Source organism: Hippoglossus stenolepis, chromosome 19 (genome assembly GCF_022539355.2).
Source record: "Hippoglossus stenolepis isolate QCI-W04-F060 chromosome 19, HSTE1.2, whole genome shotgun sequence".
NCBI classification, from domain to species: Eukaryota; Metazoa; Chordata; class Actinopteri; order Pleuronectiformes; family Pleuronectidae; genus Hippoglossus; species Hippoglossus stenolepis.
The window spans coordinates 14,700,055-14,726,891 of NC_061501.1; the positions used below are offsets into that span (position 1 = coordinate 14,700,055).

The following is a 26,837-nucleotide window of genomic DNA, read 5'->3' on the forward strand; positions in this document are numbered from 1 at the left end:
TGTACAAATCTATTGTTTGTGTAATTAAAACAAAAGGCAAAGTGTGGAAACAACTTCTTTGGCATCGGTGTTAAAATAAAAAACTCTGACTCTAAAGTTCGAAACAAACTTTTAATGAAAACAAAACAGATACAGTACATGACCCAGACTTTACATCACCACACTGACAGTATAAGATCAGTTCCCTTGCTTTGTGAGATCAAGGTAATTATTTCTGTAAACCTTAATGCTGCAAAGAGTCTGGGGGCTGCGCAGTTCACCCGTTTCCTGTTAGTATAAAAATACTTTGTCTCACGACCATTGCTAAGATACTGTGGTACACTCGGCAGCATATCCAGACCAAGATCTTTTCAAGTTCTGTTTTGGTTCAAACAAATGCACCTCTCTTTTTGGCCACTGTGGAACTCGGTTGCAAAGTGACACGTGCATAGATCTGTTAGCAAGTTCAAGGAATTCTTACACCGCCTCAAAAAGGATAAACATGGGTTGTGAAAAGAAGAAAAATCATAAACCAGCTGTCAGATTCATACACACACACACTTGCAACAGCTTAGTTAAGGCTGAGGATTGAGATATAACTATGATGGCCAAAATATTGATTTCAGATCATCTTAATGCTACAAACCACGTGAGTGTAACAGCTTCCTTTAAAATGTGTGGCACCTTTTCGATGGCGGCTGATTCTGATCCCTTTAATAAAGTATAAAACACTTGAAGAGGAGTACAGGCCAAAATGGCAGCAGAAAATAAATGTTTATATTAGGATGCAGTGGATCAGCCACGCACACTAGTGGAGCACCAATGATTAATACAAAACGGAGCAGGCTATAAAAGCTAAGAATAAAATTAAATAGAAATCATAATACATCACTGATAAGTGTTAAAATTTAAAAATACTGTTATTAAAACAGAGCTTGGTACTTGCGTTTGGAATCACATTACAGCCATTTCATTGTTTTGCTCATTTAAATTAACAGCTGAAGTCATTTCCGTTTGTCCCTCGGGTTAGATGGAGGACAAACGCCGCATGCCGACACTTTGATTTGGCTTCATGACACACAAGGCCCGACATGAATAAAAAGGGAGTTTGTACTTCAGCACGACACCAGAATGCTCGAGTGTGAGGGTAACCACCAACAGTGTAGCTTATGAAACTGAAATTAAATGTAACAGATGTAGAGAACAAAAAAATAATGACACTAAAGTGTAAAACACCCGATGAGCTCTGTGCAAAACTCGGTGCCACCACCACCACCACCAAATGTGGTTTAACAATACTGCTTCTAATCCCTTTGTTTGTCCTGTTAAATTTAACATGAACAAACTTCTATAGGAGGAAAATAAAATTACAAAAAAGAGCTGCATCATATTTTCCACTCACTGTAACGTTGATGGTGTATGTAACATGATATGTATGTAGTGTAAGGGTCCGGTGCTGGACACCCTCCGATCTGAAGTGACTGTCTCCTCCTCCTTCACCGTAAAAACCAGCTCTCGCGCCACGATCAGGTCAGTTCATAGGTTCTGGTTTTGTCAGTTCCGTTGTAACAGACGTGTCAGTACTGCCACACTGTGCGGTCCGCAGAGGTCAAAGTCCAAAGTTGTCATTAAAAAATAAAAAGTAACTATTTGCCAGCTGTGTCACCGGGTGGTGCAGGTAGTGAGGCCGTCCATGGTTGAGGGAGGGGCTATCTGAGCCCGGCTCTGGAGGTCATCCACTCCAGACCTTGGCATAAACTGGAAAAACAAAGATGTTGACAATATAAACAATGGGCGGATCGAGCTATGACGTTGTTATGGGCTTTAAACTCAACAGGGTTAGTGAAACCTGGTGGTTTGAAACACTCACAGCAGCCGAAGTGCTTCAGCATTTCACTGTCTTCAGTTTCAAATGTGTATAATAAAGTTCAAGACGCAGATATTTTACATATCAAAAGGCCTGAGATACATGACAACAATGCGGTTAGATTTTTAAATTATGACCGGAGTTTCTGCAGGATTCTCCAGGTTCAATTTAGGACTTTGACGTCACAAAGAATTTGAAATTCCAGTATTGATTTCACAATCATATGTCGGCAATAAAGTACGATGGAAAACCCGCAAAGACGTTGTCCAAGATTTTTTGAAAAACCTTCCAATAGTAAATAACAATAAATTCTAATTAATTGACTTAATGCAACCTGGACTTGAAGACCTGCAGATTCTCCACACTTTACTATTTATTTTTATAACTTGGTATCAAGAAGAAAAGTTCCAACGTCTTTCTGGTTAACACGATCATATTTCTCCTATTTTTCGTATCCTATTTAAATACATGATACCTGAGCTCTGTGTATTCTTCATTTAGCAAACACACCAATCGCGTCACAGGGATGAAGCATGTCTCAATATATTACTATAAAGTGGAAAACAATTCTAGTCCACTAGTCTTACACAGTAATAAATCAGTAGCCATGTAAAAAAACAAGTCTATCTATCATAGCTACATGAGCCACACTAATAATTATGTGTCTCCCTCAGAAGATGAATTAGAAACATCTGCACAGTTATTATCTGGCAGCTGGAGGGTTGGGATCATAAGAAGCTGATGGAACTTCATCTGTCGAATCCTTGAGTTAATTAAAATTCTGCCAACCGTGCACATACATCACTGCCTGCTGCAGTTAACACAAGATGCACAGATGTGTCTTACCCCTCTCCTGTGAGTGCACAGCAGGACTGTATGTGCCAGGGGTGGTCTTTGATGGAGCTCAGGCTGAGGTATTTGGAGATCTCCGCCGCAGACATGCAGTCCTTCATATCCTGCTTGTTGGCAAATATCAGCACAGCCGCTTTCCGCAGGTCCTGAGTGAGAGGAGGGAGAACAATTAAACCACAACCTCCTGCTCTCCGACACCTCAACACAATGTAGCTGCGTGTGGGAGGGTCAGCGGAAAAATCAACAGCCATGACAAAAACAGAGCAGTGTACTACAATGACAGCTTTACCTCATGAGCCAACATCCTGTAGAGCTCCTCCTTAGAGATGGCCAGCCTCTCTCTGTCCGTGCTGTCCACCACCAGGATGATGAACTGCATTGTGGGATGTAGAAATCACACTGAGTGACCTCTTTCAAAAGACTTTTACAGCAATGAAATGCAACACAGCGGGGGGGGGAGTTCCAGGCCCAGAGCCTCACAATGGACACTGATGACTGCTACGCTAACAGCCCGTTTACAATGACAGAGAGCGACCTTGCATGACAAAAGACCAAAGCCACGTCCATTTTGTGACGTGAGAGACGCCACTTTGACCACGGCTCGGGAAGAAGACACTTTTTGTTTTAGGAGGAAATGAGTGGAAACGTGTTATCCAACATGAATGTGACCCAGATCACCACCAGGGACTCGGGACTGAAAGGGCGAACACGGGTTACTATAGTAACTGCAGAGCTACTGGAAACTCTCATAGAAAGTCTTTTGTAATAGATCTTTACAGTTTCTGGAACAGTCACTACATTCTACAGTTATTCATTTCAAACATGCTTGAAGGGTATAAAAGTTGAATGTGTTAAATTGCATCTGTAACTGCACTGGTGGAGTGTAATAAAGTTCAGGATAGAAGCTGCTAGAAAAAGGTTTTCATTATTGAGTAATCAAGAAAAGATGTAACAACAAATTTGCGAAAAAGTCAAAGAATGCTCATCACAATGTTCTTAATTGTAGAAAATCTGAAACATTAATTATAATAGAAAGGAATAAGACAAAGTATTTTTTTTTAAATACTATATAAATAAGCAATCGATTATTGAATAATGATTTCACATCTAGTTGAATCAGAAGTGTGACAGAGTTGAGGAGTCGGGTCCTATGTGAATAGGTTCACCCTGTGAAATGTGACCTCCCACACATCTGCCACAACTCTAGATACTCCTCCAAAAGACCGTGCAGACGCTGACCCCAGCTTTACTTTCCAGGCAGGCCCCTTTGTGAAAGTGTGACCTCTGACTTGGGCGGCTCCTGCTGCCGTCTGTGCTCTGAACAAACACACCAGCTGCCACACTCAGGAAGAAAACGGCTGCCGGACCATGCTACAGTTCCCCCTCGCCTACGACTCAACTTGTGTTGCTCACCTCTGTGTTGGAGTAGTAGGTGTTCCAGGAGGACCGGAGGGACTCCTGTCCTCCGATGTCCCACATCAGGAAGTGGGTGTTCTTCACCACTATTTCCTCCACGTTGCTTCCGATGGTGGGAGACGTGTGGACCACCTCGTTCATCAGGCTTTGTACGACAGAATCATTAAGTTAGTTTTTTGTTTGTTTAGATGCAGAAAACAAGGAGGGATTTAGAACTCAAGCTACTTACAATTGGTAGAGTATAGTGGTTTTCCCTGCGTTGTCTAGTCCAACAATTATCACTTTGTGCTCTGCAAAACAGAAAAAGTGCGTTAACAGAGTTTCTGCAGGTTTCAACATGTTCAATTGAAAGACTTTTGACGACTGTGACGTATGAAGTTTAAATAAAGATAAGGTGGAACATCAAAGGGGAGAATAACCCTCTGAACTCTATGTTATCTTGAGAACTACAGACAGAAACAGAGGTGATCTATAGTCTTTCCCACGGCCAAGCCAAGCGTGCTGAGATCAATTCTGATCAATTCTCCAAGATGTTTGTCGACTCAAATATCAGCTCCTGTTAGTTTATTTACAATATTCTAATATCTGTATCATTGAGAAAGAACTACAACACACAGAAACAGGAGAGGGAAAAAAAGGATTATAAAGCATGATGGAAGTAACGTTGAATTAGCATTAACACAATTAAATATATATATATTTTCAGGCATCCAAGAATTTGAGACTGATTCAAGTCTTCTGACTTCAATAGGATATAATTATCAAGAATACAATCTTTTTATGAATCATCGTGAATTGTCAGTCACTATAAAAACAAGATGTGGCACATAGATAAGGTCATAAAGTACAATGCATTCATGCCTTTAAAAGTTTATTTTCTTCCTTCCTTTTCCAAAACACGATGACCTGATTTTTCCAAAGCTACACTTAACCTACAGTAAATTCTAGCTGTTCATAAAAGCCGCTAGCAGGACTTTGAGGAGTGTGAAGCGGGAGAACACCACAAACTAAACGTATGTGCGAAAATATCCCACTTTGGTGTTTGGACCTTTCCGGCCTGTCTGAGGCCTCTGGCTGCCGGAGAGGAAGGAAGTCTGGTCAGAGGGCTTCGCAGTTCTGTCAGTCTTTGTGCAGAACACTGGACGATACACGTCTATTGCTTCCTTAAAGAGGAGCTGCCCTGTGATGAGCCTGCCAAGACAACTCTACTGAAGCGTCACTATTACCTTCATGCTATTCTCTTCCGACATGTAAAACACAAACGACTGAATAGAAACAACAATCAACTGGTCTGAGGAAAACACGTCACTCCAGGACTGATAAGATTATTTTTGATAAGTAAAACAAAAAGGACAATATTGAACACGGTAACATGTAAAGAGATTATCTTTCAAACATGTTGTCTTTGTCCTCCACTATAAAATAACTTTTTTTTTTTATAGCACATGCAGCAAAAGCGGTTTCAGAATAAAAGAAAACAAACTTAAATTCAAGGGAAATTACAGAACTGCAAGGACCAGGGCTCCTGGTTTGATTAGCTACTGCTCTTGCAATTACATAGAGTTGATTATATGTTCTCAGCTACCAGCATTTCTCCAACCACTTCACACCCTGCTGTAATCCCTTTAGAGGGTGAAACCTGACTCCTGTGTAATCCTCCTGCTCGGTCCCAGTGATCACACCGGGACGTTACACGGGACAAAGTAGTTAAGAGAAGAAGGAGATAGATGATAATAAAAACCTCTGCATTAGAACAGAATGTGAAAATGCTAAATTATTATATAATTATAAAATAACGGCTAGCGGCTAACATTTGCTGAAACAGAACCAGATTCTCACTTCAGCCCCAAAACCTTGTTATGACAAACCCTGACTATGTACCCTGCAGCTTGATAGACAAACTAAGATTAAACTTTTGTATTATGTCAAAGTATCGTGCACATTAGAGTTACATTTTGAGGTTTTTGGGTTAAATCTAAGGCTTTTACACATATTGTTCAAAAAAATATTATTTTGCACCGTACCAGATTTAACTACTATCTTATTTCCATCAGACTCTAATAACATAACTAATGCACTTTCAAAATACAATCATTATAAAACACAATAATAGATCCAAACATATATTTGAACTTAGTTTTTATTTCCCCAAATGTGAGGATTTGATGCTTTTCTTTTGTCACGCATCACTTAAAATAATTTTTAAAAAATAACTTTAAAACGAAAATATAAAAATGAAGGTCTATTCAGGAGAAACTTAGATTAATTTATGATAACTTTATGATAACTTTTGTCACACACACAAACTTCAATCACTCCATTCAACACTGTGTAAAACCAATAGTGATCCACACACACACACACACACTCTCTCTCTCTCTCACATCTGCCAAAAAGTTTATTAAGCTTGTATATTTATCTTGTGACTCAATATAAACGAAGCTGATGCTAAAACAACACCCTTCTTTGTTAATAACTGCTCAGCTGCACCAGTTGTTTGCAACTTGCTCTACAGGGTAAAACAACAAAGGCTGTTTACAGTAAACACGGTTTTCAGAGAGTCGAGGGAAACAGACTGTAAACAGTGTGTGGTTCTAGAAAGTGACCTGAAGCTGATTGACAACCTGATGAAGTCTCTCAGTGACGAAGTGATGAACGAGCTGCTGCTGGAGTTGTTGTGTTAATCTGTTTCGAGCAGCCTCGCGTTTCTCCTCTGTCTGTTATTGGGACTTGGAGCTGCTCACTTGGAGCTAACGGGCTAGCAGCCTCTCGTTATCCCGGGGTTGAGCCGCTAGCGGCTGGGGGTTAAATGAGCCGCAACAACACCCACCTTGGTTGCAGAAGAAGCTCCACAGTTTGGCGAATATGAGGCCCATGGTTAAGGTTGTGTGTCCGTCCTGAAGCACAGTAGCGGCGGCAGCAGCAGCAGCACCGAGCCTCCTCTCAGCTCCGCACCGTACGATCCGTGGCTGGGCTGCGGCTAGCGGCTAGCATTAGCTGGATGCTCTCTTGTCCGCACAACACCTCGCCGACCGTCTCGGCTCGGACTCCATGCGGCCCGGCGACACAAAGAACCCCGGACCGAGGCGGGGATCGAACCGTGTTGGGCGGCACAGGAGCAGTGAGATGTTATTCACTGTTTAACGGTGTCGCTCGATCCTCCATTAAAGCCACATCCACAGCTCCGTGTTGTCTCTGCCCCGCTCGGCTTCTGCTGCCTGTGGAGGTGCTGCGGTGAAAAGCGCAACCCACGGTTATTTGTATTCTCTTCCGGTCACGTCACGACGTGTTTTTTTTAAAAACTGGTGTAAATCTACAATATTATTTTTCCTTGACAAAACAAACTAATCCTCTTTTCTTTTATGGTCTTCTGTTTCTTTACATATTTTAAATACACTATTATTTATTACTATTATTTGTACATTTATTATTATTATTTTATATCCATGTATAGATAGATACATACACACTACTTCAAACTCAAACTATTGTTTATCGTGGGGGTTTCAAGTGTTGAGCGTTTTTCTAAACTTGAGTTTAACTGCTGTTATGTTGTCGTAATGTTGTCATTAAATGTCATTTATTGCTCTTTTAATCTCTTATCATTGTGAAGCACTTAGTAACCTAAGTTTTGAAATGTGCTATATAAATAAAAGATTACACTCCATAAAGATAATATCTTAAAACATGGACAGGTTACGACCTGCAGCATCTGACCTCAGAGCTGTTTTAATCTCTTAAAATATATATTTTTTAAAAACTCTTGCCTATAGTATGAATAATCTCAAATGCATTTATTTACTACTATTATTTTAGCTAAATCCTAAATTTTTTAAGAAGCTGGGGTCATTTAAAAAAAACAAGAACTAAAGAACTTATACAAACAATAATTTGTCACCGTGTTTATTAAAATCTGAAGGCTCACATGTGAACAAAAGGCTCCTATGACGAAAGAAGAAACTGTATAAAGAGAACATTGTGCTCTAAAGCCAAAAAGTGTATTTGTTTATCAAAATAAAAGTGGAAATATGATAAATCTATAACTAAATAAAAGGAATCTTGTGTTTGTCTAATCATTTGTTGGTTTTATTTGCTCTAAAACTAAATGTTCACCTCCTGTAAATAAATTAAACTTCTACCGACACACAAACCAACTGGTGTCACGTGACCACTCTGTTGTCATGTGACGTATGCGGAAGTAGTAGCACCGGCCATGAGCAGCGAAACGTGAGTATCTGAAGTCTTTGTAAATTGTTGTAATTCTGTAGTTTAACTAAGAACAGGTCGTTAATTAAAGTGTCAACGTATTAAATATAAATTATACGTTGATAAAGTCATGTCCACAGATTGACCCTGTGATTTAAAACCTGACAGTCGTTATATTTAATTCAGAGTTAAAAAGAAACATAAAGAGACGGATTAAGATTAGAAATTATAATGAAATCAGGCAAAATGAAGATTAGTTCTTTATATATTTGTTTTCTCATTTCTCATTTCTATGCTTTTAAAACTGCATCCATTAAACTCCACTCATTTTAATAGTCATCTAGTTATTTGTATGTTATTGCTCAGTTATTATCCATTTTATATCTTTGTATACAAATATATATTAATTCATGAACCAATGCCGGTTATCATAGTGTACTCGGTTTTATATTTTGTGTATTTCTTTGAAAATTGGCTGTTTTTCTTTGAACAGATTGAAAAGTTTTATCGAGAGCTGCAGAAAATGTCAGTTTTTACGAGAATTTCTCTGAAGCCTGAAGTGGTCGAACATCTACAGAGCGTCTTCTTGAACGCGGAGGTAAGAATTCACATGTGGTTCTTAGAGGTAATTGCTCTCTTGTGTTTGGATGCATCAGTATTGTAATTTTACCTAAGATGTCTGTTTTAGTGATATTGTTCTTGTTTTGTAAGATAAATCTTTCCACCATGTTTAAAATCCCACGTCAGTTAATCATCTTATTTTGTTTGCGCATCATTTCTTCCGCTCTTTCCCTTCGGTTTCATTTTGTCTCTGTTGTGTTCAGGTGTTGGCTGCAGTGGGTCACCAGGAGGCCGAGAGTCGTTTTCACAGGCTGCTCACATGTCTCACACACCCGCCTTCGTACACATGTGTTCGGGCCAGCACTCATCTCGCCTCCCTGGAGGAGATCAGACACAAGTTGGGAGAAGAGCTGACGAAGGTGAGTCTTCTTTTCTCGCAGCGGAAATTAAATGGACGAACACTGGAGGCTGTGATCAGTGGAGACGTGATCATTTATAATCCATCACTCATATGTTGTTATTGAAGCAGCAGATGTGCAGCTCGTCAGCAGAGGACGTCTCCCTTCGGATCGTCCCTCACCCGAGAATTCCAGATGTGCTGCTGCTTCCTGTCGATGGCCCACGGTATGATGGGAAGGCTGGAACAGCGTCCCACTCCTCTGCTCTGTGGAGTACACACTTAAATTAGAATGTCTGTCCAACCACAGGGCTGATGTCACATAAGGCAAAACCCAGTTTGTGACTTCTCTCTTCTCTTGTATTCTTAGACCCGTGAAGCAGCTCAGCTCAGAGGTGATGGTCGGCGCTCAGTGCGGCAACGCTGTGCTGCGAGGAGCTCATGTGTTCGCCCCGGGGATCCTCGCCAGCCCCAAGTGTAAGAGACAAAGGCCTATGTCATGAGAACATATGTATGTGTGTGTTGAGTCCACAGTTTATCAGTGAACAACACAGCCCTTTTACTTTGTTGGTTTTTCATCAGAGTGCGGTTGTGTAACACATGATGTTTTTGTGCCGACAGACATGAAGGCTGGAGATGTGGTTTCTGTCTTCTCTGACTTGGAGGGAAGGTGCACCCGAGGAGCCACGAGTTTCCAGGGGAAGAAGGTGTTTGTGGGAAATGGAGTCGCTGAACTGGGCCGCTCCAGCATCTTCTGCGCAGATAAACCTCCAAAGTTAGTGGATTTAGATGTAAATGTATGACTCGGCACACGATGCCAAGATGAGAATGGCAGTGTAATAAATAGAACAAATAAAAAACAAATAAAGGAATCGCTACTTGGATATGAAACGAAACTGCTCAGATGCAGAGATCAGGCTCCTCAAAAACGTGATTGAAAGTAAATGTTATTGAACACTGCTCCAACATTTTAAAGGTTTATTGTATTGATTAAAAACAAGACAAATGCACCTCTGACGTCTACCAGTCTCCCCCCCGGTCAAACAGTCTGTCTTCTGTATTTTTAGAGGTGTTGGTGTTCGGATGGTGGATCCACTTTATCAGAGTCCTTCGTTTGATGGTGTTCTTCCCAACCTGGCGTTCCTACAGGTATTTGTTATATTAAAATCTACATGACAGTAATCAGATGCATGTTCTACCCTTTTTTCTGTCAGCATGCCAAGTAGTTTAGCTGATAAATGCTAATGTCAGTCCCCAAAGTAAACTGACTTCGTGTCTGCAGAACCTCCCGTCTGTGGTGGTGGGACACGTGCTCGGGCCTCGTCCTGGAGAACGGATCCTGGATATGTGCGCCGCACCTGGAGGGAAGACCTGTCACATCGCTGCCCTCATGGGGGATCAGGCACGACTTTTATTCATGAACAGTCTGCTGCTGATGTGTTTGCTGCTCTGGGGATCGTAGTTAATATTCAGAGGTTTCAATGTTTTCCTCAGATTTCCCCAAACCCCTGTAACATTCTGAGAATCTAGTCTACAGAATAAACGTGTATTGTGATTTAGAGCGTTGCACGTTCTCATCTTAAAGGGAAACTCCACTTATTTTACACTTACATGTCTTCTAAAGATTATATCAAAGTCTAAGAATCTCTGTCTCACGCAGGGCGAGGTCATGGCCTTGGACCGGATCCGAAATAAGATCGACCGAATTCATCAAAATGCCCAAATGTTGCAATTGCGCAGCATCAAAGCTTTTTGCTTCAACAGCACTCAGGCTGTGAGCAGTGACCCGGCGCACGGCACCGAAGGTAGAGAGCTGCTTTTATAGATTTATCTGTTTATTGATCCCAGCGACCCAGCAGACTGATAACACCTCTGTTTCTGTTCATGTTGCAGGACCACCCTTCCCTCCTGAGAGTTTTGACCGGGTTCTGTTGGACGCTCCCTGCAGCGGCCTCGGGCAGAGGCCCAACATGGCGTGCACCTGGAGCCTCAAGGAGATTTGTTCGTACCAGCCTCTGCAGCGCAAGTTGTTTCACGCTGTAGGTTTCACCGCTCGCAGATCCAACACTTCTGACATGTTTAACCTCCGTTTGTTAACAGTTTGAGTGTCACATCATATTGATAATAACCCACTTGGGTCAGTAGGTGGCAGCGTCTGACAGTATTTAATCTTTCTACAGTTTAATTCACATTTTAAAAGGAAAGTCTACCTCAATATGAAATGCTGTTTTTTAATAGAAACATAACTTTAACCCTAAGTTACACATTATGTTTTAAAAATGACTGAGGAGCAACTTTGACCTCTGAAAGAAACCAGTCAGAAAAGTGGCTCCATAACTTTTTGAGGATGTGTTCAAAAATATTAGCTCCCATTTTCCCGGCTGCCTTTTAAAACAAATACACATGAATGTAGTTTAAGAGGAAAGCACATGTGGAGTTTTGGGTTTCAGCATGACTGATGGATGGATTACTATCAGGGAGATTAGAGTCCAGTGCGGAGGACATCATTTATCATTTATCCCAGTGACACAATGAGCTTCATCCACTGACGGCTCCTCAAGGTCAGTCAACATGCAGGCTGAAGAACAAGGCTCCTGTTTGTTAGACGAGTCAGTGCTCATACACAACACAACCTGACAAGTAAATCTGCAATAATGCTTCTGCAGTAAAATGTTTGGCCACTTGAGGGCAGCAGAAACAAGGTGTGAACACATGTCATCTCCTTGTATATGATGAACCTGTTGCTTTGCTTTATTTACACATCAAGAACTTTAGCAACGTCTCCATATCAGGTGATGTTTTTACAAACCAGATGAATTCAAGTTTAATATTCACTATTGTTCACCAGCTAGTTGCAAACTATGTCTGTTGTATGGTAAAGCACTTCCACCTGTTTATCAACCAGCTGCAATGTGCCAACTACTGCCCCCTGTGGCTGGAAGGCAGAAAACACCCAGCGGGCACTTGATAGCTGGTGTCAGTACTTTTTGTTTTAGGATGGATGAACTGGTTGGTTCTGTAAATCCAGTGCTGGAGAAAGTACTAGAACATGGTAACACAGTAACGGTTCTACTTGAATTAAGAGTGACTAGGTTCTTGCTTTGGAACATACTGGAAGTATTCAAAGTAAAAGTACTAGAAGGGTGTAGCCTATTCCATAATACAATAGTCTACAACATTACTTTAACTCCATTATGAAATGGTGTAAAAGTGAGAAAGAGCAGATCCCTGTGCTTTTCAATTGGAGCTTGGGGTAAATGAGAGCAGTGCACAGTGGGTTTTATGAGCTAATAAGAAAAACGAAGTGAAATCATTAAGTTGAAAAAGATCGACTGAAACACTATAAAGCTGAGAGGAGCTGCAGAGTCAGGTGATAATTCAATGTACGTTCATCCCTACAAGTGACTCCTTTTACATTGTCTCATTGTGTTATTTTAAAAACCTCCATTATAGCTGCTGTAATAAAATGTTTGTGTTATGAACTAAATAGATAAACCAGTAGATGGTGTGTGTGTGTGTGTGTGTGTGTGTGTGTGTGTGTGTGTGTGTGTGTGTGTGTGTGTGTGTGTGTGTGTGTGTGTGTGTGTGTGTGTGTGTGTGTGTGTGTGTGTGTGTGTGTGTGTGTGTGTGTGTGTTTGCAGGCAGTGCAGCTGTTAAAGACAGGCGGGGTTCTGGTGTACAGCACCTGCACAGTGACTCTAGCAGAGAATGAGGAGCAGGTCGCCTGGGCCCTCGCTACCTTTCCCTGCCTCACGCTTCAGCCACAGGTAACAGTGTTGTAGCCGCGTGCATGGACTCACAAACACACCCAGAGATGTGAAGCAAACTTCAACCTCTCTTTGCTCTTCTCCTCGTCCTTGTCAGGAGCCTCACATTGGTGCAGAAGGCATGTTGGGAGCCGGCCTGCCACCTGAGCAGCTGCGCCTCCTCCAGAGGTTCAGTCCCGAGCTGATCTGGGACCAGACGGAGACGACAGCTCCCCTCCCAGACAGAGCTGACAGGGACACCATCGGCTTCTTTATTGCCAAGTTCCTGAAAAACTGACCGGAGGGCATAATGTTGTCTCTCGCAGCCCTCGTGTGGGACTGCAGTCGGGAACAATGGTGTTTATATTATGACACACTGTGTGCTTTGACGCGCCCGTGTTGACAGAGACGCTCGCTGCGCTGTTTACAGCATCTGCCTCCAAACAGCTGCTCTCTGAAACTGCGGGCCATATAGGGATAAGCTTTATAAACACCGAGGGCAGGGGAGAGGGGGAGGCACGTGGGGATGGAGCCTGAATGAGTATTGGCAAATGCGGCAGTGCTGGCGTTGCTATGACAACAGTGACGACACAGCTGCCATGGTGACAGCGGATCCAGTGGATGTGAGAGCGCGGATCAGGAAGTAGCGTGCAGAAGGAGGTCATCAGAGGTATTAACAATTTAGTGTCTTTTAGCAGACGAGCGGGACGTCTAATTAAAACTTCTGCTGCAGAAAGAAGTGATGCTGACGTGTAACCCTGACTCAATGTTGGATATGAATTTTATTTTGTCACGATAAAAACACAATTCAAGTAAGTTTTTTGTCCCATGAAGTTGATGATACTGATGAAATGTTGGTCCAAATGCTCTCCATCACTGATAAGGTAACATTTTTAGAATTTATAAGCACCATATGAAGTTTGGACACTAATCACAGGTGGAGTACAAGTACAAAGTACAAATTAGTAAAAGTCCTGCATTTGTAAACCTAAAGCTCAAGTACAAGCACCTCAAATTTGTACTTAAGCACAGTACTTGAGTAAGTGTACGTCATTACTTTCTGCTAAAAGGACATTTTAAGTGATTATGAATGGCAACATTTCTCCTGTCTCCTACGATGTTATATTTTATATTATTAAAACCGTGTTTTACTATATTATCATTGGTTATCTGTTTACATCAAAGACTGGACAACGCATCTCCTCTTCCTCCCGCAGTAGCGAGGTCTAACTACTTGAAACCAAACTTTCGGAAAAATAAACAATTGAACACAAACCTATGTGATACCTTTTATGACAGAAACCCTATTTGAGAAAAATGTATCTGATGTCTACTTTTTCTTTTGTTACTATCCCACCCATTAACATGGAGGAGGCAGGGATTTACGGCCTATACTGCAGCCAGCCACCAGGTGGCGATTAAGAGCCTTTGGCTTCACTTGTGCGGAGCTGTCACATCTTTATATACAGTCAATAGTTTATACATTAATGTCCAATGTCACAGGAGGAGTTTACGTTGTTGACGGTTTTATTGATTAACACAATTATTTACATAACTAACATAGTGCTATGAATCATTTAATTACATGAATGTTAGAGGGACTTAAAGTGTCACCGCTAATTTATTCAGTGCTAAATGAATTGTGTCCATTAAGTGTGAACACAGTGATATTTATGGGCTGGAGCCTGCAGTGCAGTGCTCACACATCTGGCCCAGTCGTCTGTCATGCAGCGTTTGTGACCTCAGCTCAATCCCTGAGAATTCCATCAGACTCATCAGGGCGTCCTCACATCTGTGTGGAAGAGCCGGCAGACTGCGCCACTCGGTGCAGTTGATCCCATGTCCATTGTATGTAGTGGTCGACTTTAATGCTCTACTCACGGCAGCACTGACGGCTTAAGAGCCCCCCCTCCCTGTTTAACAACATTAAGAATTCTAAGATTAAATCAGCTGCATCTCTGGCAGTGCTTGTTTGTTTTGCTTGTTTTGGAGGCTCGTGTGTGTTTGTGTGTGTGTGTGTGTGTGAGGAGGAGCAGCTTCCTATTTTAGACGCATCTCCTCTGTATTGTCATTCATGTCGATGTTGTCATGACGACTCCGGAGGCGGGCCGGTGAGTCTACCTCAGTTTTTTCAGTAGACTTTCAGACGACTATTTATAGACACAGCTTTCCCCTCCTCTGTCTGGGTCTTCTGACAAAGCACACGTCAAAAGGCTTCTTCCCCCCCGAGCGGCAAGTCCTCTTGTTGCCAACTTTATTCTTTTATATTTATGCATTATGTACACACACATGTACACCGTTAAAAAACCAGTAGTGCTATCAATGTAGCATAGAAATGGAGTTTTTTAGAATTACAATTGTCAGGCAAAACCAAAGAAGATGAGCAGATGGTGGGTTTGTAAACAGAGGGGCCTGGACTCATATTTAGCTGGATACAGATTTTCAACACATGATATCTGAAAAAAGTAGTTTGACAACACAGAGTATTGAGCCTAAAGTTTGACTGTTGGAAGCTCAAAGCATCAATCACCATCAATTTGCATGAAATAAGACAATTTGTATTTAACATCTTTCAGACGTGCACAGAAGTCTGGACAATTTTCTGGAGGGGCTGCACGTGAGAACGCAAATATCACTTCCTTCAGGGTGTGTTCAGACAATATCGGAGTGAGCCCATGTTTGAATACAGCAGGAAAATGTCCCGATAATTCACAGCAAACAAGTGGGCGTGTTGATGATGCACAACTGTAAGAATACAAATGTCTCAAGGATGAAAAATAAGAGTCATACACGTGGAAGACGCTGAATTTCTGTTTATGTCCTGTCTGAATGTTCTGGACATTTTCCTGTTTTCTTTAACGCGTCTGACCCGGACAATCTCCTGCTGCGTTCCTAATATGTCAAAGGCAAACTCCGGACAATGTCCAGAAAATTGGGTACGGACATTTTTTCTGAGTTTATCTCTGGAAACGGCTTCACTCAGCGGCGTGAGAACATAACAAGAATACTGAAAACTTCTTACTCTCGTTACATTTGAAATTGTTTGAATTTTGTTTTACAAACAAATCTTTTTTTTTTGTGAGGAACATACTGAAGAAATATCCATAGCTGAACATCTGTGTACTACGATGATGTGATGACTTCAAGTGGGAGTTGAACAACATTCGTTAGAAAAGGGGCCAGACTCAATAAAAGATGAACCTTCATGGAGTGTTGGTCGCAGCAGACCTACTGTGAGCTGCATGTCGTATCAAATTGCTTTCCCATTAAACCAAAGTTAACCAGTAAAAGTGCAGAACAACGGGTGTATCAATGTTATAAAATGTTTCTGGACCCATACAAAGAACAGTACTGCATGTAAGAGAGGAATTTACTGTAGAACTCGCTTTGTTTCGTAAGGCATGACTAAGGTGCACCTCCTCCACGGAGGCTTAAATATGTCGGAGCCAAATGTTGAAAACCAGGGACGCAGAATTTCAAAAAGGGAACTAGGCAAATAACTGATGAACGTTCAAATTAAAGGAGTAGTACGACACTTTGGGAAATAGATTTACAAGATTTGCTGCTGGAGATTAGACGCCAGTATCTGTCTCTTAAAGCTACAGCTACCAGCCAGTTAGCTCTTTTACCAAATAGTACACTTTCTAATGTTAACACATGCAGTTTGATTTGATTGACCCTCGTGAAGTTTATAATGTTTAGGTCTTTTTTAGAGAGGTGCTGATTCAACTGCATATACAGAGACGTGTTTCTGTTATTCATCCTGCTCTTAATTACACACACGAGCGGACAAAATAATAGAAAAACCCGTCAGTGTAACACAATACAAACCAACAGCACCACAAACTGCAGCCTCCAAAATATTCAATCGACACTTCTCTAACACACAAATCGGAACATTATAACCTTCATGAACACTATTGCAGGATTATACCAGGCTGCATTAGTTGAATTATTTTAATTAATTAGTTTATTTCCCAAATGGTCAAACTATTCCTTTAAAGAAAGGACCTCTGTAAAAACAGCATCAAACCATCTTGGTTAGTCAACTCTTGCAGTCAACCCTAGCAGTAGTCTGAAGGAACATATTCAAGTGGTAGCAAGCAAAAAACAAAATGAAAATAAAAACAATAAAAAAAAAAAAATGCTAATCACAGAAAGCACAGCTCAGTACAGAAACCAAATTCTGCTTTTGTGTCATGCTTTGTCAAACACAGGTTTAAAATATGCATATTTTAAGAATATTCATGCATATCCACACATAAACAACGTCTATGCATAGATACACACATACATATATTTATATTTGTATCTATGTAATCAAAATCCTGCCGTTGGAAAAGATGCAACAGCATTTACAAAGGAGGTGTACATAAATAGGATGCTGTGGTCTCAGGGTATAGCAGCACAATGGAGAACAGAACGGTCTGTAAGAGGAAGAGTGGGAATGAGCTTCAGGAGGGATTTGGTCGGTCACTGGTGGATGTAGGAGTCTCTCACCCACTCCCCTGCATCACCCCTCTTTTTGGGGGCCACCTCCCCCTCCCGGTCCCTGTCTCTGTCCCGGTCGTAGTAGTGATGGTGGTGGTCACGTGCCGGCCGGTGGTGGTGGTGAGAGCGCTGCTTGTTACGTTCATTATGGTCCTGTTCGCGCTCTTTGGAGCGGTGGTTTCCCGTGCCGTGAGCAGGCTCGTCGGCCGCGCCGCGGTGATGGTGGTGGTGGTGATGATGGTGGTTGTGGTCCCGGTGGGGCAGCGGCTCGTAGCGCTGTTGCTGCTGGGGGTGCCCCTCCCCTAGATCCTCGTCCTCCTCGTCCTCCTCGTCCTCCTCGTCCTCTTCCTCCTCTTCCTGGTGGAGCATCTGAGTGCGTGGCTCAATGTAAGCAGAGTCCTTGCTCTCTCGGCTCTCCCTGCTTTCTCGGCTCTCGGGGGTCTCAGAGTCCAGAGTCTCCTGCCGGGAGAGGCCCCTGGCTCGGCTGCTTTGTTGGTGGTGATGGTGGTTGTGTTGCTCAGTCCTGGTGGAAGACGAACGGTGGTGGATGTGCTGCGCTCTCCTGGTGGACTCCGACCTCAGGGGCCTCTCCTCCTCGTTGTCCTCCCCCTCAACCTCTGCATCAGCATCCGCCTGGTCCTGGCTCTGGTGGTGGTGGTGGTGGTGGTGATGATGGTGATCCTCTCTGGAGCCCTTTCTCTCCACTAAAGCTTTATCTCCCTTCTGCTCTGCACCGCTTCCCTGAGATGAGTAAAAATCACCAGTCAGTGAAGTGACACAACAGAGGAAACACACTGCAACTGCACACACACGCACACGCACACACACACAAAACTCATGCAAACTAACATCCACATTCTGGTGCCTATGTTTATTACCTTTTTGTACATATGCACTCGCACTCGCACAAAACCGTAAAGCATGAAATGTCAATGTCAACACACGCCAGTCAGCCATCGATCGGAGGTTGACCGTGGTCCCGGGGGAAGCAAATTCCAAATGAAAGATCTCACCACACTAGCAATCACACGTCAAGCTCACTCCTGCTCCTCATCAAACTCAGGGTTTTCCTCATTTTCAGTCTTACATTTCCCAGTGAGAAGGCAGAGGGTAGAGAGAGGGTAGAGGGAAGGGATTTTACAGTGTTTGCACACACCATGTTGTTAGGTATTGATTTTAAATCACACCACAAAATGACACATTTCAAAAAAGGTCAAACATAATAGTGAGAAATACATATTAGTTGCAGGTTCCAGATAAACATGTTACCATCTCACTTCCTGTCCACCTTAGTATCTACTGTATCTAGAGGTCTGTCCTAATACCCACACTCATAATTCTGCTTTACAGTTCTAGTTACTGTTGATTTGTTGTGTTCTCAAATGGTTAATCATAACTTCATCATGTTACTTTTTCACTTTTAAACATACTAGAGTTAAAAAATACTAAAGTAGGAGTAAAAGTAATTATTTCAAAATACTACACAAAGTACACGATGTTACACTGATGGGAGTTAATGTACTCATTACCTCCCCCCTGGTGTTTTTATGTGACTCTTTTTAAATGTTGTATAATTTAACTAGAAGGGCGCTTGGAGAGCACATACCTCTGCCAAGGTTAACGCCCAGATCCCGCAATGTTAAATAAATGTCCTTTATCTGCTCGTTTATCTGGATCTACTCTAATTTAATGGGTTCTTCTTTTGCAATAGTTACACTTCCATCAAATTTCGGAGGAAAAGTGGTCGTTTATGCATAATCTCACTAAATAATGAGCAGATAAACAAACGGGGTTGGAGGTAATTACGCCTCGGCTTCTGAATGTGTGTTTTTTTACTGTCGTCTGACTGCACCTATAGAACTGCAGGTTTGATCCTAATTGTTGTTTACTGTGTGAAAATTAAATGAGACCCACAAAGCCGGGGTGAGTCGTGTATCTGTACAAACTGCAGGACGTCCTCATTAATCACGTGTCCCAGTGAGCGCAGACACACCCCCACATGTTCATAGAATACATCACATGGACCCCTGAAGTGTGGGCGTTGGGACAGACCCTTCATCTCATTTCCTGCCTCCTGTCACTTCCTGTCTACAGGTATCCCCTATCCCCTATCCCCCCCCCCGTCCTCTGTGGCCTCCTTTGGCCCCGAGTCTGCTCAGCACTTGTACCTGCACGCCGGGGACCGGGGCCGGGCTGGAGGGCAGGGCGGCTGTGGGCAGCTTCGTTAGCAGTGGGTTGGGAGGGTTGCAGCTGGTGGGGTGAGTGCTTTTCCAGTAGGCCTCCAGGTAATCGGCCATATGCTCACATGCATCCTCCAGCTGGTTCTCATCAAGAATGATGTCAAACATCTCCTGGGAAGGGAAAGGGTGCAGTCAAAGTAAAAAAAAATTAATGGAAGAGACATGATGAGGTCAATAACAAGATGATGCTGTGGTGGGATAACGGAATAACAGACTCGGATACTGAGGAGTCTAATGTCACAATAAAAGGTTTTGGGTCGTGACCTAATTACTTTTGTTAATTTAAAAGCAGAAAAATGGTAAATGCTCTGTATTTGTATAGAAGTACTTCACAATACATTTTTGCCTTTTCACACAGAGCATCTATGTGCAGCACTTTCTCCATCATACATCATTCACACACTGCAAAACAGTCAAAGGGAATTCGGGGTTCAATATCTTGCCCAAGGACACTTCGGCACGTGAAATATGGTAAGACTGGGATTATGCGGCAACCTTCAGGAATGTGCAAGCAAGTGATGGCACTAGTGCAACACTCATTTTAATACCATGGGTGCTCAGATGGGCACAAGTACATTTGTCATCTATTTTCCAAAATAAAACCTAAGCCGATTACAGAAGAACACAAATACAACAGGCAGGAATCACAAAGCTTTTAAAACCAGAAATCAGGCTTTAGATGCGCACAAAACTAAAACCCAGAGCCAAAGTAATTTCTAAAGAACAGAAGTCCAGGGCATTTTAAATCATCCCAGCAGAGACTTACAGGAGTGCACTGAGCCAGTTTGTCAGCAGCCACCATCTGGACATTGAGGTGTTTGGCCTGAGACTTGCCTCGAGACTTGATGAGCCGCTGCAGCACCTGAAGCCAAATGAGGACAAAGGGCCATTGGTTCATTTTCAGATATTATATCCAACATATTCAAATTCAGGTGAAAAACTAAAAGAGAAATTAGAAAATACAAGACATCGTTCAAACCCCAGTATTTCATTTAAATAATATAAAAATGTAATCTTTAATCATAAATCTGTCAATGGGCAAGTACTTTTGCTTTAAGTAAATACATCTGATATAATTTTACTGACAAACGTGTATAAATGCAGTATTTTTACATTGTTATTTTAAAAAAATTATCTGACTACTTCCTCAGCTGCTTGAACATATATATATAAAACTTGTAAAAATACTTTTGTTATCCCTTAAGCTGTATTTAATATGGCAGGAGGGTGAAATTGAGAAGACAGGTGCCACTATGATTTAAAGCTCGTATCTCACGTCTCTTTTTCTCCGTTACCAAAATGTGTTTCTCTAAATCAATCACTGCATCATGAGCCCGTTTCACACAGGCTGAAGGTCACAGTGATGAATCAGTTCCCTCGTGCGTTCGCTTGCATTCAAACGAGCGGTCACGTCTGACAAGCTGCGTTTAAAATCACAGCAGCTCGGTTACACAAAAACAATAAGAGCAACGACGTCAAGGAGCCAGACTCACTCGCAGCTGACTAACACACGAATGAGAGCAGAGGGAGCACCACGTCAGTTGTCTTCACTCGTCCTCGTTTTTCTCTCACATCCGCGACATTCTCTTTAGTTCTGTTTGTTCACTCATATCACACATGGATCGCGTTTATCCTCTTCGTCATTTACTAACCTTGGGGGAGGTGATTTTGACGTACACGATGATGGGGGCGAGGGAAGTCTTCCCCAGCTGTGACGGGTGGTTGATGGTGTCGGCGTCCAGAACCACCAGCTGTAACGTGCGGGCCAGTTCGAAAATCCGCTCAATCTCACTCTGGACTTCGGCTACAGACGAAACGAGAGCAGAGGATTAATGAAGAGTTTATACTTCATTTTATTCTGAGCGGGCCACATGGCTTTCACAGTACTGCACAGTACTAACACGCAACCTAAAAGCTCATCTGGATGACAAGTGAGTCACACAATCTCATTTTGCTGCTACTGGAAATTTTCCTGAAATTGTTGATCATATCTTTAAGAAGGCAAATGTGCAAGTGTTCAGGGGGGAAGGGAATTGAAGATTGTATGCCCCTTATAGAACAAAATGGCCTCTTCAGACAGATATATTTTGAGATCAAGTGTGAAGGAACAATGACGTAGCAGTAGCACAAAAAGCTTCTTGCTCTCAGCCCTAATGCACCATTAAAATACTTTGTTTTCGGTGGCAGCACGACATTTAAAAAAAGACTGAGGTCAAATCGGGAAGTAAAAGTGTGGTGGCGTTGTGTAATCATTAAAAATAGATATCTAATACACTTTTTCGCCTCCAGCCTGAGCTTTTCCTGGGACTTCTCCCTCTGCTGCAGCCGCTGACGGATTCTTATGGTGATACAAAGCGATCATTAGCCCAGTCACCTCTGTTGGACTCAGGAATCTGTTTCTTACTAATCACATCTAAACCCCAATCAACCCCAGACAAATCAAAGCGGTTCTTGAACTTGTTATCGTGCTTTTATGCTCTATCTTTCATTCCTGACTAAATAAACTTGCCAGGGCCGTTCCAGGCCGTCGGGAGTTATCATAACCATTGTCAAGAGTTTCTTTAATCGCTTCCTTCCTTTCCCTTTTTTCCTAAAGCTCCCTGAAAACATTATGAATCAAAACACCAGATGTTCACACGCATATTGGTGATTTCTGAGCCCAAAACGTACCCAAGTTCGAGCGCGTGTTGGAGCGCTCGATGATGGCGTGCTTGCTGGGATTGTTCAGGACCGAGCGCTTGGCAAGAGAGATGTCGGCCGTGACGCGAGTGATCGATATTCTAAGACAAGAGACAAGAAACACAGCAAGTTAATATAGATGATACAGACTTGAGAACAAAGATCAAAAATAAAGGAGAAGCAAACACAAAAATACAGGTGTAAATTTGTGAAAGATTGTGATAACATATGTGGATCCCTGTTCTTTGTACTAAAACATCAAAAAGCTCAGTTATGCTGAATGTTGGATTCACACACAGACACAGACGGAGCCTTCTGTCCGTACTCTGCAATCATTTGTGCACGTCTTCTAAAAGCTTATGGATATTGACTGAATAGAGCAGTACCACCAGAAATCTTTGGGGGGCAGTGTAGCCAATAATTCAAGCGAGATTATTGTAAGACACGAGGAAGAAATTTCAAAAATGGCCAAACTTTTTGAGGAGAGACTCTTAAAACTGGTCAGAAACTCCCAGTAAGTATGAGGCAACTTCACTCCGGCACACCGACAAACAGCCGCTACATTTTCACAACCTTCTCCGTCATCGCCAAACTCGCGCTGCCCTCTAGTGGATGTATTCCTCAACAACCGTGCCAACATAGGAACACATGGAAGTATGTGGACAGCGACGGTGACATAATTTTAAACAGACGTATCTCTTTTCCTATGTAAACGCAGCATAAATTAGCCTTTCGGGTGAGACCCATGCACGAACATATTTTTCCAATAAAAATAACTTTTACTAGAGGCCTAAACAAAAATATTGAATCAGAGCTTAATACCATCATGTTGCCTGTGTGAGTTTAACTATGTTTTAAGAACAGAGAGTAAACAGTATTATCTGCAGCTGCCAATGGTCTGAGTGGATCTTAGTGTTGTTTAACTTAAAGGCTTTTCTGCTGTGGATGGACTCAACATTGAGTGAGGAGAATCCTTCTCTGCTCTAGGGCCCATTATGGCCTATTAAGGACATGGAGAGGTACTATTTAAAGCAGTAGCACACATCTCCAGGCCAAACAAACTTGTTACACACTCCCTTGGCGAACCTCAGGGGACAGATAAATACCAGCCTATAGAGTCGGAGGGAGACGAGGAATGAGGAAGGAAGCGGGATGAGAGCTTGTGTTTTAAAAAGGTCACAGTTGACTTACCTTCCCTCGAATCTGTGTTTCAAAAAGTCAAACAGAGCTTTTTGCATCATGTCTGTCACCTGTGGATGTGCAATAAGAGATAAACTCGTTAAAGGCAGGCACAGTTGTCAATATATAATATAATATTGTTATAGATGAACAACAAAGGCAGCGCTGCGGTTTGAAATGTCTCCGCCGACGAACCTCGTAGCCCTTCAGTGACGGTCCAACCAGAACCACGGGTCGCATGGAAGGCACAACGTCGTACGGAGGAATGTGTTCCGTCTTCAGAGAGCAGGAGAGGAAGAAAAACAGTTGCACTTATTTATGGAGACAAAGTAAACACTCGCCATCACAAATCACACGGGGGGTCAGAACAACAATGAACAAGACAATTTGAAAGCACTGGAACACTGTGAACCATGAGATGAGACGTCTCAGCCGAACCCGGGGACGAAAACCCAAGCTTTGATTTTTGTAATAGATTTGGTCTTTTTGCTTCCCAAATTCAAGCGTCACCAGGTTTTTACAAATTTTAAAACAGGTTCAAGCAAATGACAGCGGGTCATTTCTGTCATTTCATGGTTCTCGTGTCACTGGGTAAAAGAAGGAACATTTAACAGGAAATGTTAGTCAGAGAGGGGAAGATTAGGAGTCTGGTAGGAAAACCTTCTCACAACAGCTGAGCTCAGTTTGTGTAACAGCATCAGTTTAAAGCAAATTGATCATTGTGCTGTTTTTGGCAACACGTGTTTAAAAAAAGTAGTTCGAAGGAAAAGGAAAAATTGGGATTCACTGCTAATGAGAAATGACGCGAGTGAAGGTTTAAAGTTTGACTTAGAATTATGCTTATTTTAATATGAAGGTACAGCCAGCACATTGGTTGATTGATTGATTAGCTTAGCATAATGTTTGGAAACAGGAGGAAACACTTAGCCTGGCTCTGGCTAAAGCTGAAAAAACTAACTTCACTGCTGAGCACAGCAAAGAGTTGCATTTGTAATAAGGTCAAACGAGCCATTTCCCCTTTTTACAATCATTATGCTAAGCTGAGATAACATAACCAATCCAGCTGCTGGTAAATCCCTTTTTACAGTCTTTAGGCTAAGCTACGCAAACTATCTGCTGGCGAAATATGGTGTGTGGTTAGACGGCATTTCCCCAAAATGTCTCTTTCTTAAAGTTGGAAATTGGCAACTCAATGCGGAGGAGTTAATATTGTTTTCTGTATTTTGGGGAGTTTTATTGTTTAGTTTGAGTTTTGCTAAGCTAGGCTAATCGTCAGCACTTTCCAGCGTCATATTTACCACACAGACATTTTAGTGGTGCCAATCTTCTCGGCTATTGAATAAGGATTGACTCATTTGGGGATGAATACCCCTGGTTTTCTCTTTTTGTGTCATATATATGTTTGAAAATATAAATATATAAATATAATATATAATTGCCGACTCCTGGGACGTTCTTTGAGGAATTGCGTTTCTATGGACATCTGACATCAAGGCAGTGAACCTGCTGTGCATCCCTGGCAGAGCGGCGTGTTGGATGTGGTGTGTGGACACGCCAGCACACTGGAGCTACATAAAAGTACTCCTCCCGTTTTTTATTTTTTTACTGAAGCAGAGCCAGTGCATGATTTAAGTTGAAGCTCTGTAGGAGAGCAGACAGCTGGGAAACAGAGAGACTCGACTTCTTCCTCCTGGAACCACGTACAAGGGGCCGCTTCGTTCACCGCAGCCATTGTCTCGATCCTTATTTGTCCTCAAGCTGCTGCTCTCGGTTTGTGTTATCTTTATGACGAGTGTTTTAGTGGACGACGTGTAACCAAGCGTCTGTCACCCCCTCTTCTTCCTCCTCTAAACATTTTCTTTCTGTCTAACGTTTGCTGTCGTCACTGAGCCTCCCCTGAGACATTGTGGGAACTCTCCTGCTGACTAACATGAGGGTATTAATGGACGTTTACTTTTGCTTTCGGTAGCTTTAGATCAACCTTGGATTTCATGTAATCAAGGGAAACAATGCATAGGCACTATCATATGTTAATGTGCAGCAACGTTTAGTGGCAGAACTATGATGTGTTTTTCAAACCTAAACTCTCAAAATCAAACTTAATGCATTGAACTCAATTTTGTTATTGCTTTAAAAGTGATTTGACATACATTTCCCATTGTGCAAATATTTGGCTAATTGAAAGAATTCCTTTGAAAGTCATGATGCTGGCATTTCTCTTTTATCATTTTTTATACGGATAAATAAATGCGATTCAATATGTTAATTGTGAGCTTTAGTAGGTAAAAGCACTTTGTGACCTTTACACAGAGCCAAGCTAGCTGTGTTTACCTTGTTGCCATGGTTTATGCCAAGCTAAGCTAACTGAAGATATGATATTTGTATTGATCTCCTCATCTAACCCTCAGCAAGAATAAGTGCTGCAATATTCCTTTGGATATATAAGTAAATTCAGATCTAATCCGTCTTTTTAAGAAGCTGTTCACACTGAGATCTCACTGAATCAGCATCACAAGTTCACTTACAAACACATACACAGTCACACACACACAACACAGAGGATTGCAGTGAGTAGGTGAGAGGTGAGTACAAAGTCGCTGCTCAGACGTCACACAGGTATCGTACAGATCAGACCTCTGGAGGTCGTCCCCAGAACCCCGCTGTGACCACGACTTACCGACTTCTGCTTCTGCTTAGCTACAGTGAGATGGAAGAGGAGAAAGAGAGAGGTTAAGAACAGGCATGCATGCTAATGGCCGGTTGGTGCACGCCGAGGGACAAGGACGGTGGAGTAGACACACAGGACGGACGCTGAGTGAGGCCAAGCAGCCACAGGCATTTTAGTCAAAAGCCGAGCGGACGGACAGAGAAGAGGAGAGGCTGGCGTCGTACAGATTACCTTCTTAAAGAAGGGCATTCGTTTCTCTTTTGCTAGGGGCGACGTGACAGTGTTTGGACTGGCTTTAGGGGAGCGCAGGTGGACGGGGGGCTCATTGTCCTCGGGGTCTAAGCCTGTGGCGTCTATGTCAATGGCTACGCACACAGACAGACAAGAGCACCATCACACAGAGGTGAACACAGGAGATCACAGGGTACATTTCACATCAACAGTAGCACAGGATGTAGCTTCAACACAGAGAAATCTAATCAAACATTTAAAAGAACAGTTACGACCATTAAAACATGTGATAAAAAATTACTTTAGGAAATCAAAAATACGAAAT

The 26,837-nt window shown here is 42.3% G+C and overlaps 3 protein-coding genes across 9 annotated transcripts in view; 1 reads left to right on the plus strand and 2 right to left on the minus strand.

The window, feature by feature from the left end:
- Nucleotides 1-97: 97 nt before the first annotated feature.
- arl8 (ADP-ribosylation factor-like 8) lies at nucleotides 98-7,356 on the minus strand. The gene is made up of 6 exons (XM_035143059.2): nucleotides 6,945-7,356; nucleotides 4,344-4,404; nucleotides 4,112-4,259; nucleotides 2,988-3,071; nucleotides 2,693-2,844; nucleotides 98-1,737 (listed from the first exon to the last, which is right to left on the minus strand). The coding sequence occupies exons 1-6, from the start codon at nucleotides 6,988-6,990 to the stop codon at nucleotides 1,689-1,691; spliced, it is 540 nt and encodes a 179-aa protein (XP_034998950.1). The 5' UTR covers nucleotides 6,991-7,356; the 3' UTR covers nucleotides 98-1,688.
- A 927-nt stretch (nucleotides 7,357-8,283) lies between these two features.
- On the plus strand, nucleotides 8,284-14,299 carry nsun6 (NOP2/Sun RNA methyltransferase 6). Of its 2 annotated transcripts, none has more exons than XM_035143056.2 (12): nucleotides 8,284-8,341; nucleotides 8,814-8,918; nucleotides 9,145-9,300; nucleotides 9,408-9,505; nucleotides 9,649-9,755; nucleotides 9,900-10,053; nucleotides 10,346-10,427; nucleotides 10,561-10,680; nucleotides 10,939-11,083; nucleotides 11,172-11,317; nucleotides 12,920-13,045; nucleotides 13,143-14,299. In XM_035143056.2, the coding sequence occupies exons 2-12, from the start codon at nucleotides 8,844-8,846 to the stop codon at nucleotides 13,320-13,322; spliced, it is 1,389 nt and encodes a 462-aa protein (XP_034998947.1). In that variant the 5' UTR covers nucleotides 8,284-8,341; nucleotides 8,814-8,843; the 3' UTR covers nucleotides 13,323-14,299. The 2 variants fall into 2 exon arrangements, with proteins under 2 accessions (XP_034998947.1, XP_034998948.1); XM_035143057.2 differs by having other exon boundaries at nucleotides 9,411-9,505.
- Nucleotides 14,300-15,239: 940 nt separating this feature from the next.
- Nucleotides 15,240-26,837, minus strand: part of cacnb2a (calcium channel, voltage-dependent, beta 2a) — a 57,337-nt gene continuing 45,739 nt past the window's right edge. For 4 of the 6 annotated variants that reach the window (XM_035143048.2, XM_035143051.2, XM_035143052.2 and 1 more), the window contains 8 exons: nucleotides 26,513-26,646; nucleotides 23,809-23,889; nucleotides 23,626-23,684; nucleotides 22,426-22,535; nucleotides 21,408-21,559; nucleotides 20,522-20,617; nucleotides 19,684-19,866; nucleotides 15,240-18,256 (listed from right to left, as the gene is read on the minus strand). In XM_035143048.2, the coding sequence (XP_034998939.1) occupies nucleotides 17,498-18,256; nucleotides 19,684-19,866; nucleotides 20,522-20,617; nucleotides 21,408-21,559; nucleotides 22,426-22,535; nucleotides 23,626-23,684; nucleotides 23,809-23,889; nucleotides 26,513-26,646 (1,574 nt within the window). In that variant the 3' untranslated portion in view covers nucleotides 15,240-17,497. Of the gene's footprint in view, nucleotides 18,257-19,683; nucleotides 19,867-20,521; nucleotides 20,618-21,407; nucleotides 21,560-22,425; nucleotides 22,536-23,625; nucleotides 23,685-23,808; nucleotides 23,890-26,290; nucleotides 26,311-26,512; nucleotides 26,647-26,837 lie in introns of all 6 variants that reach the window. The other 2 variants (XM_035143053.2, XM_035143054.2) reach the window with 1 other exon arrangement.

Excerpts from the sequence above, each read along its gene's own strand:
- nsun6 (XM_035143056.2), top strand. The coding sequence starts at position 8,844 with ATGTCAGTTTTTACGAGAATTTCTCTGAAGCCTGAAGTGGTCGAACAT. Across the intron at positions 9,301-9,407 it reads TGGGAGAAGAGCTGACGAAG|CAGCAGATGTGCAGCTCGTC; the intron begins GTGAGTCTTCTT and ends TTGTTATTGAAG. Across the intron at positions 10,681-10,938 it reads CTGCCCTCATGGGGGATCAG|GGCGAGGTCATGGCCTTGGA; the intron begins GCACGACTTTTA and ends TGTCTCACGCAG.
- arl8 (XM_035143059.2), bottom strand. The coding sequence starts at position 6,990 with ATGGGCCTCATATTCGCCAAACTGTGGAGCTTCTTCTGCAACCAAG. Across the intron at positions 4,260-4,343 it reads ACCACTATACTCTACCAATT|CCTGATGAACGAGGTGGTCC; the intron begins GTAAGTAGCTTG and ends TGTCGTACAAAG. Across the intron at positions 2,845-2,987 it reads ACAGGATGTTGGCTCATGAG|GACCTGCGGAAAGCGGCTGT; the intron begins GTAAAGCTGTCA and ends CCTCTCACTCAG.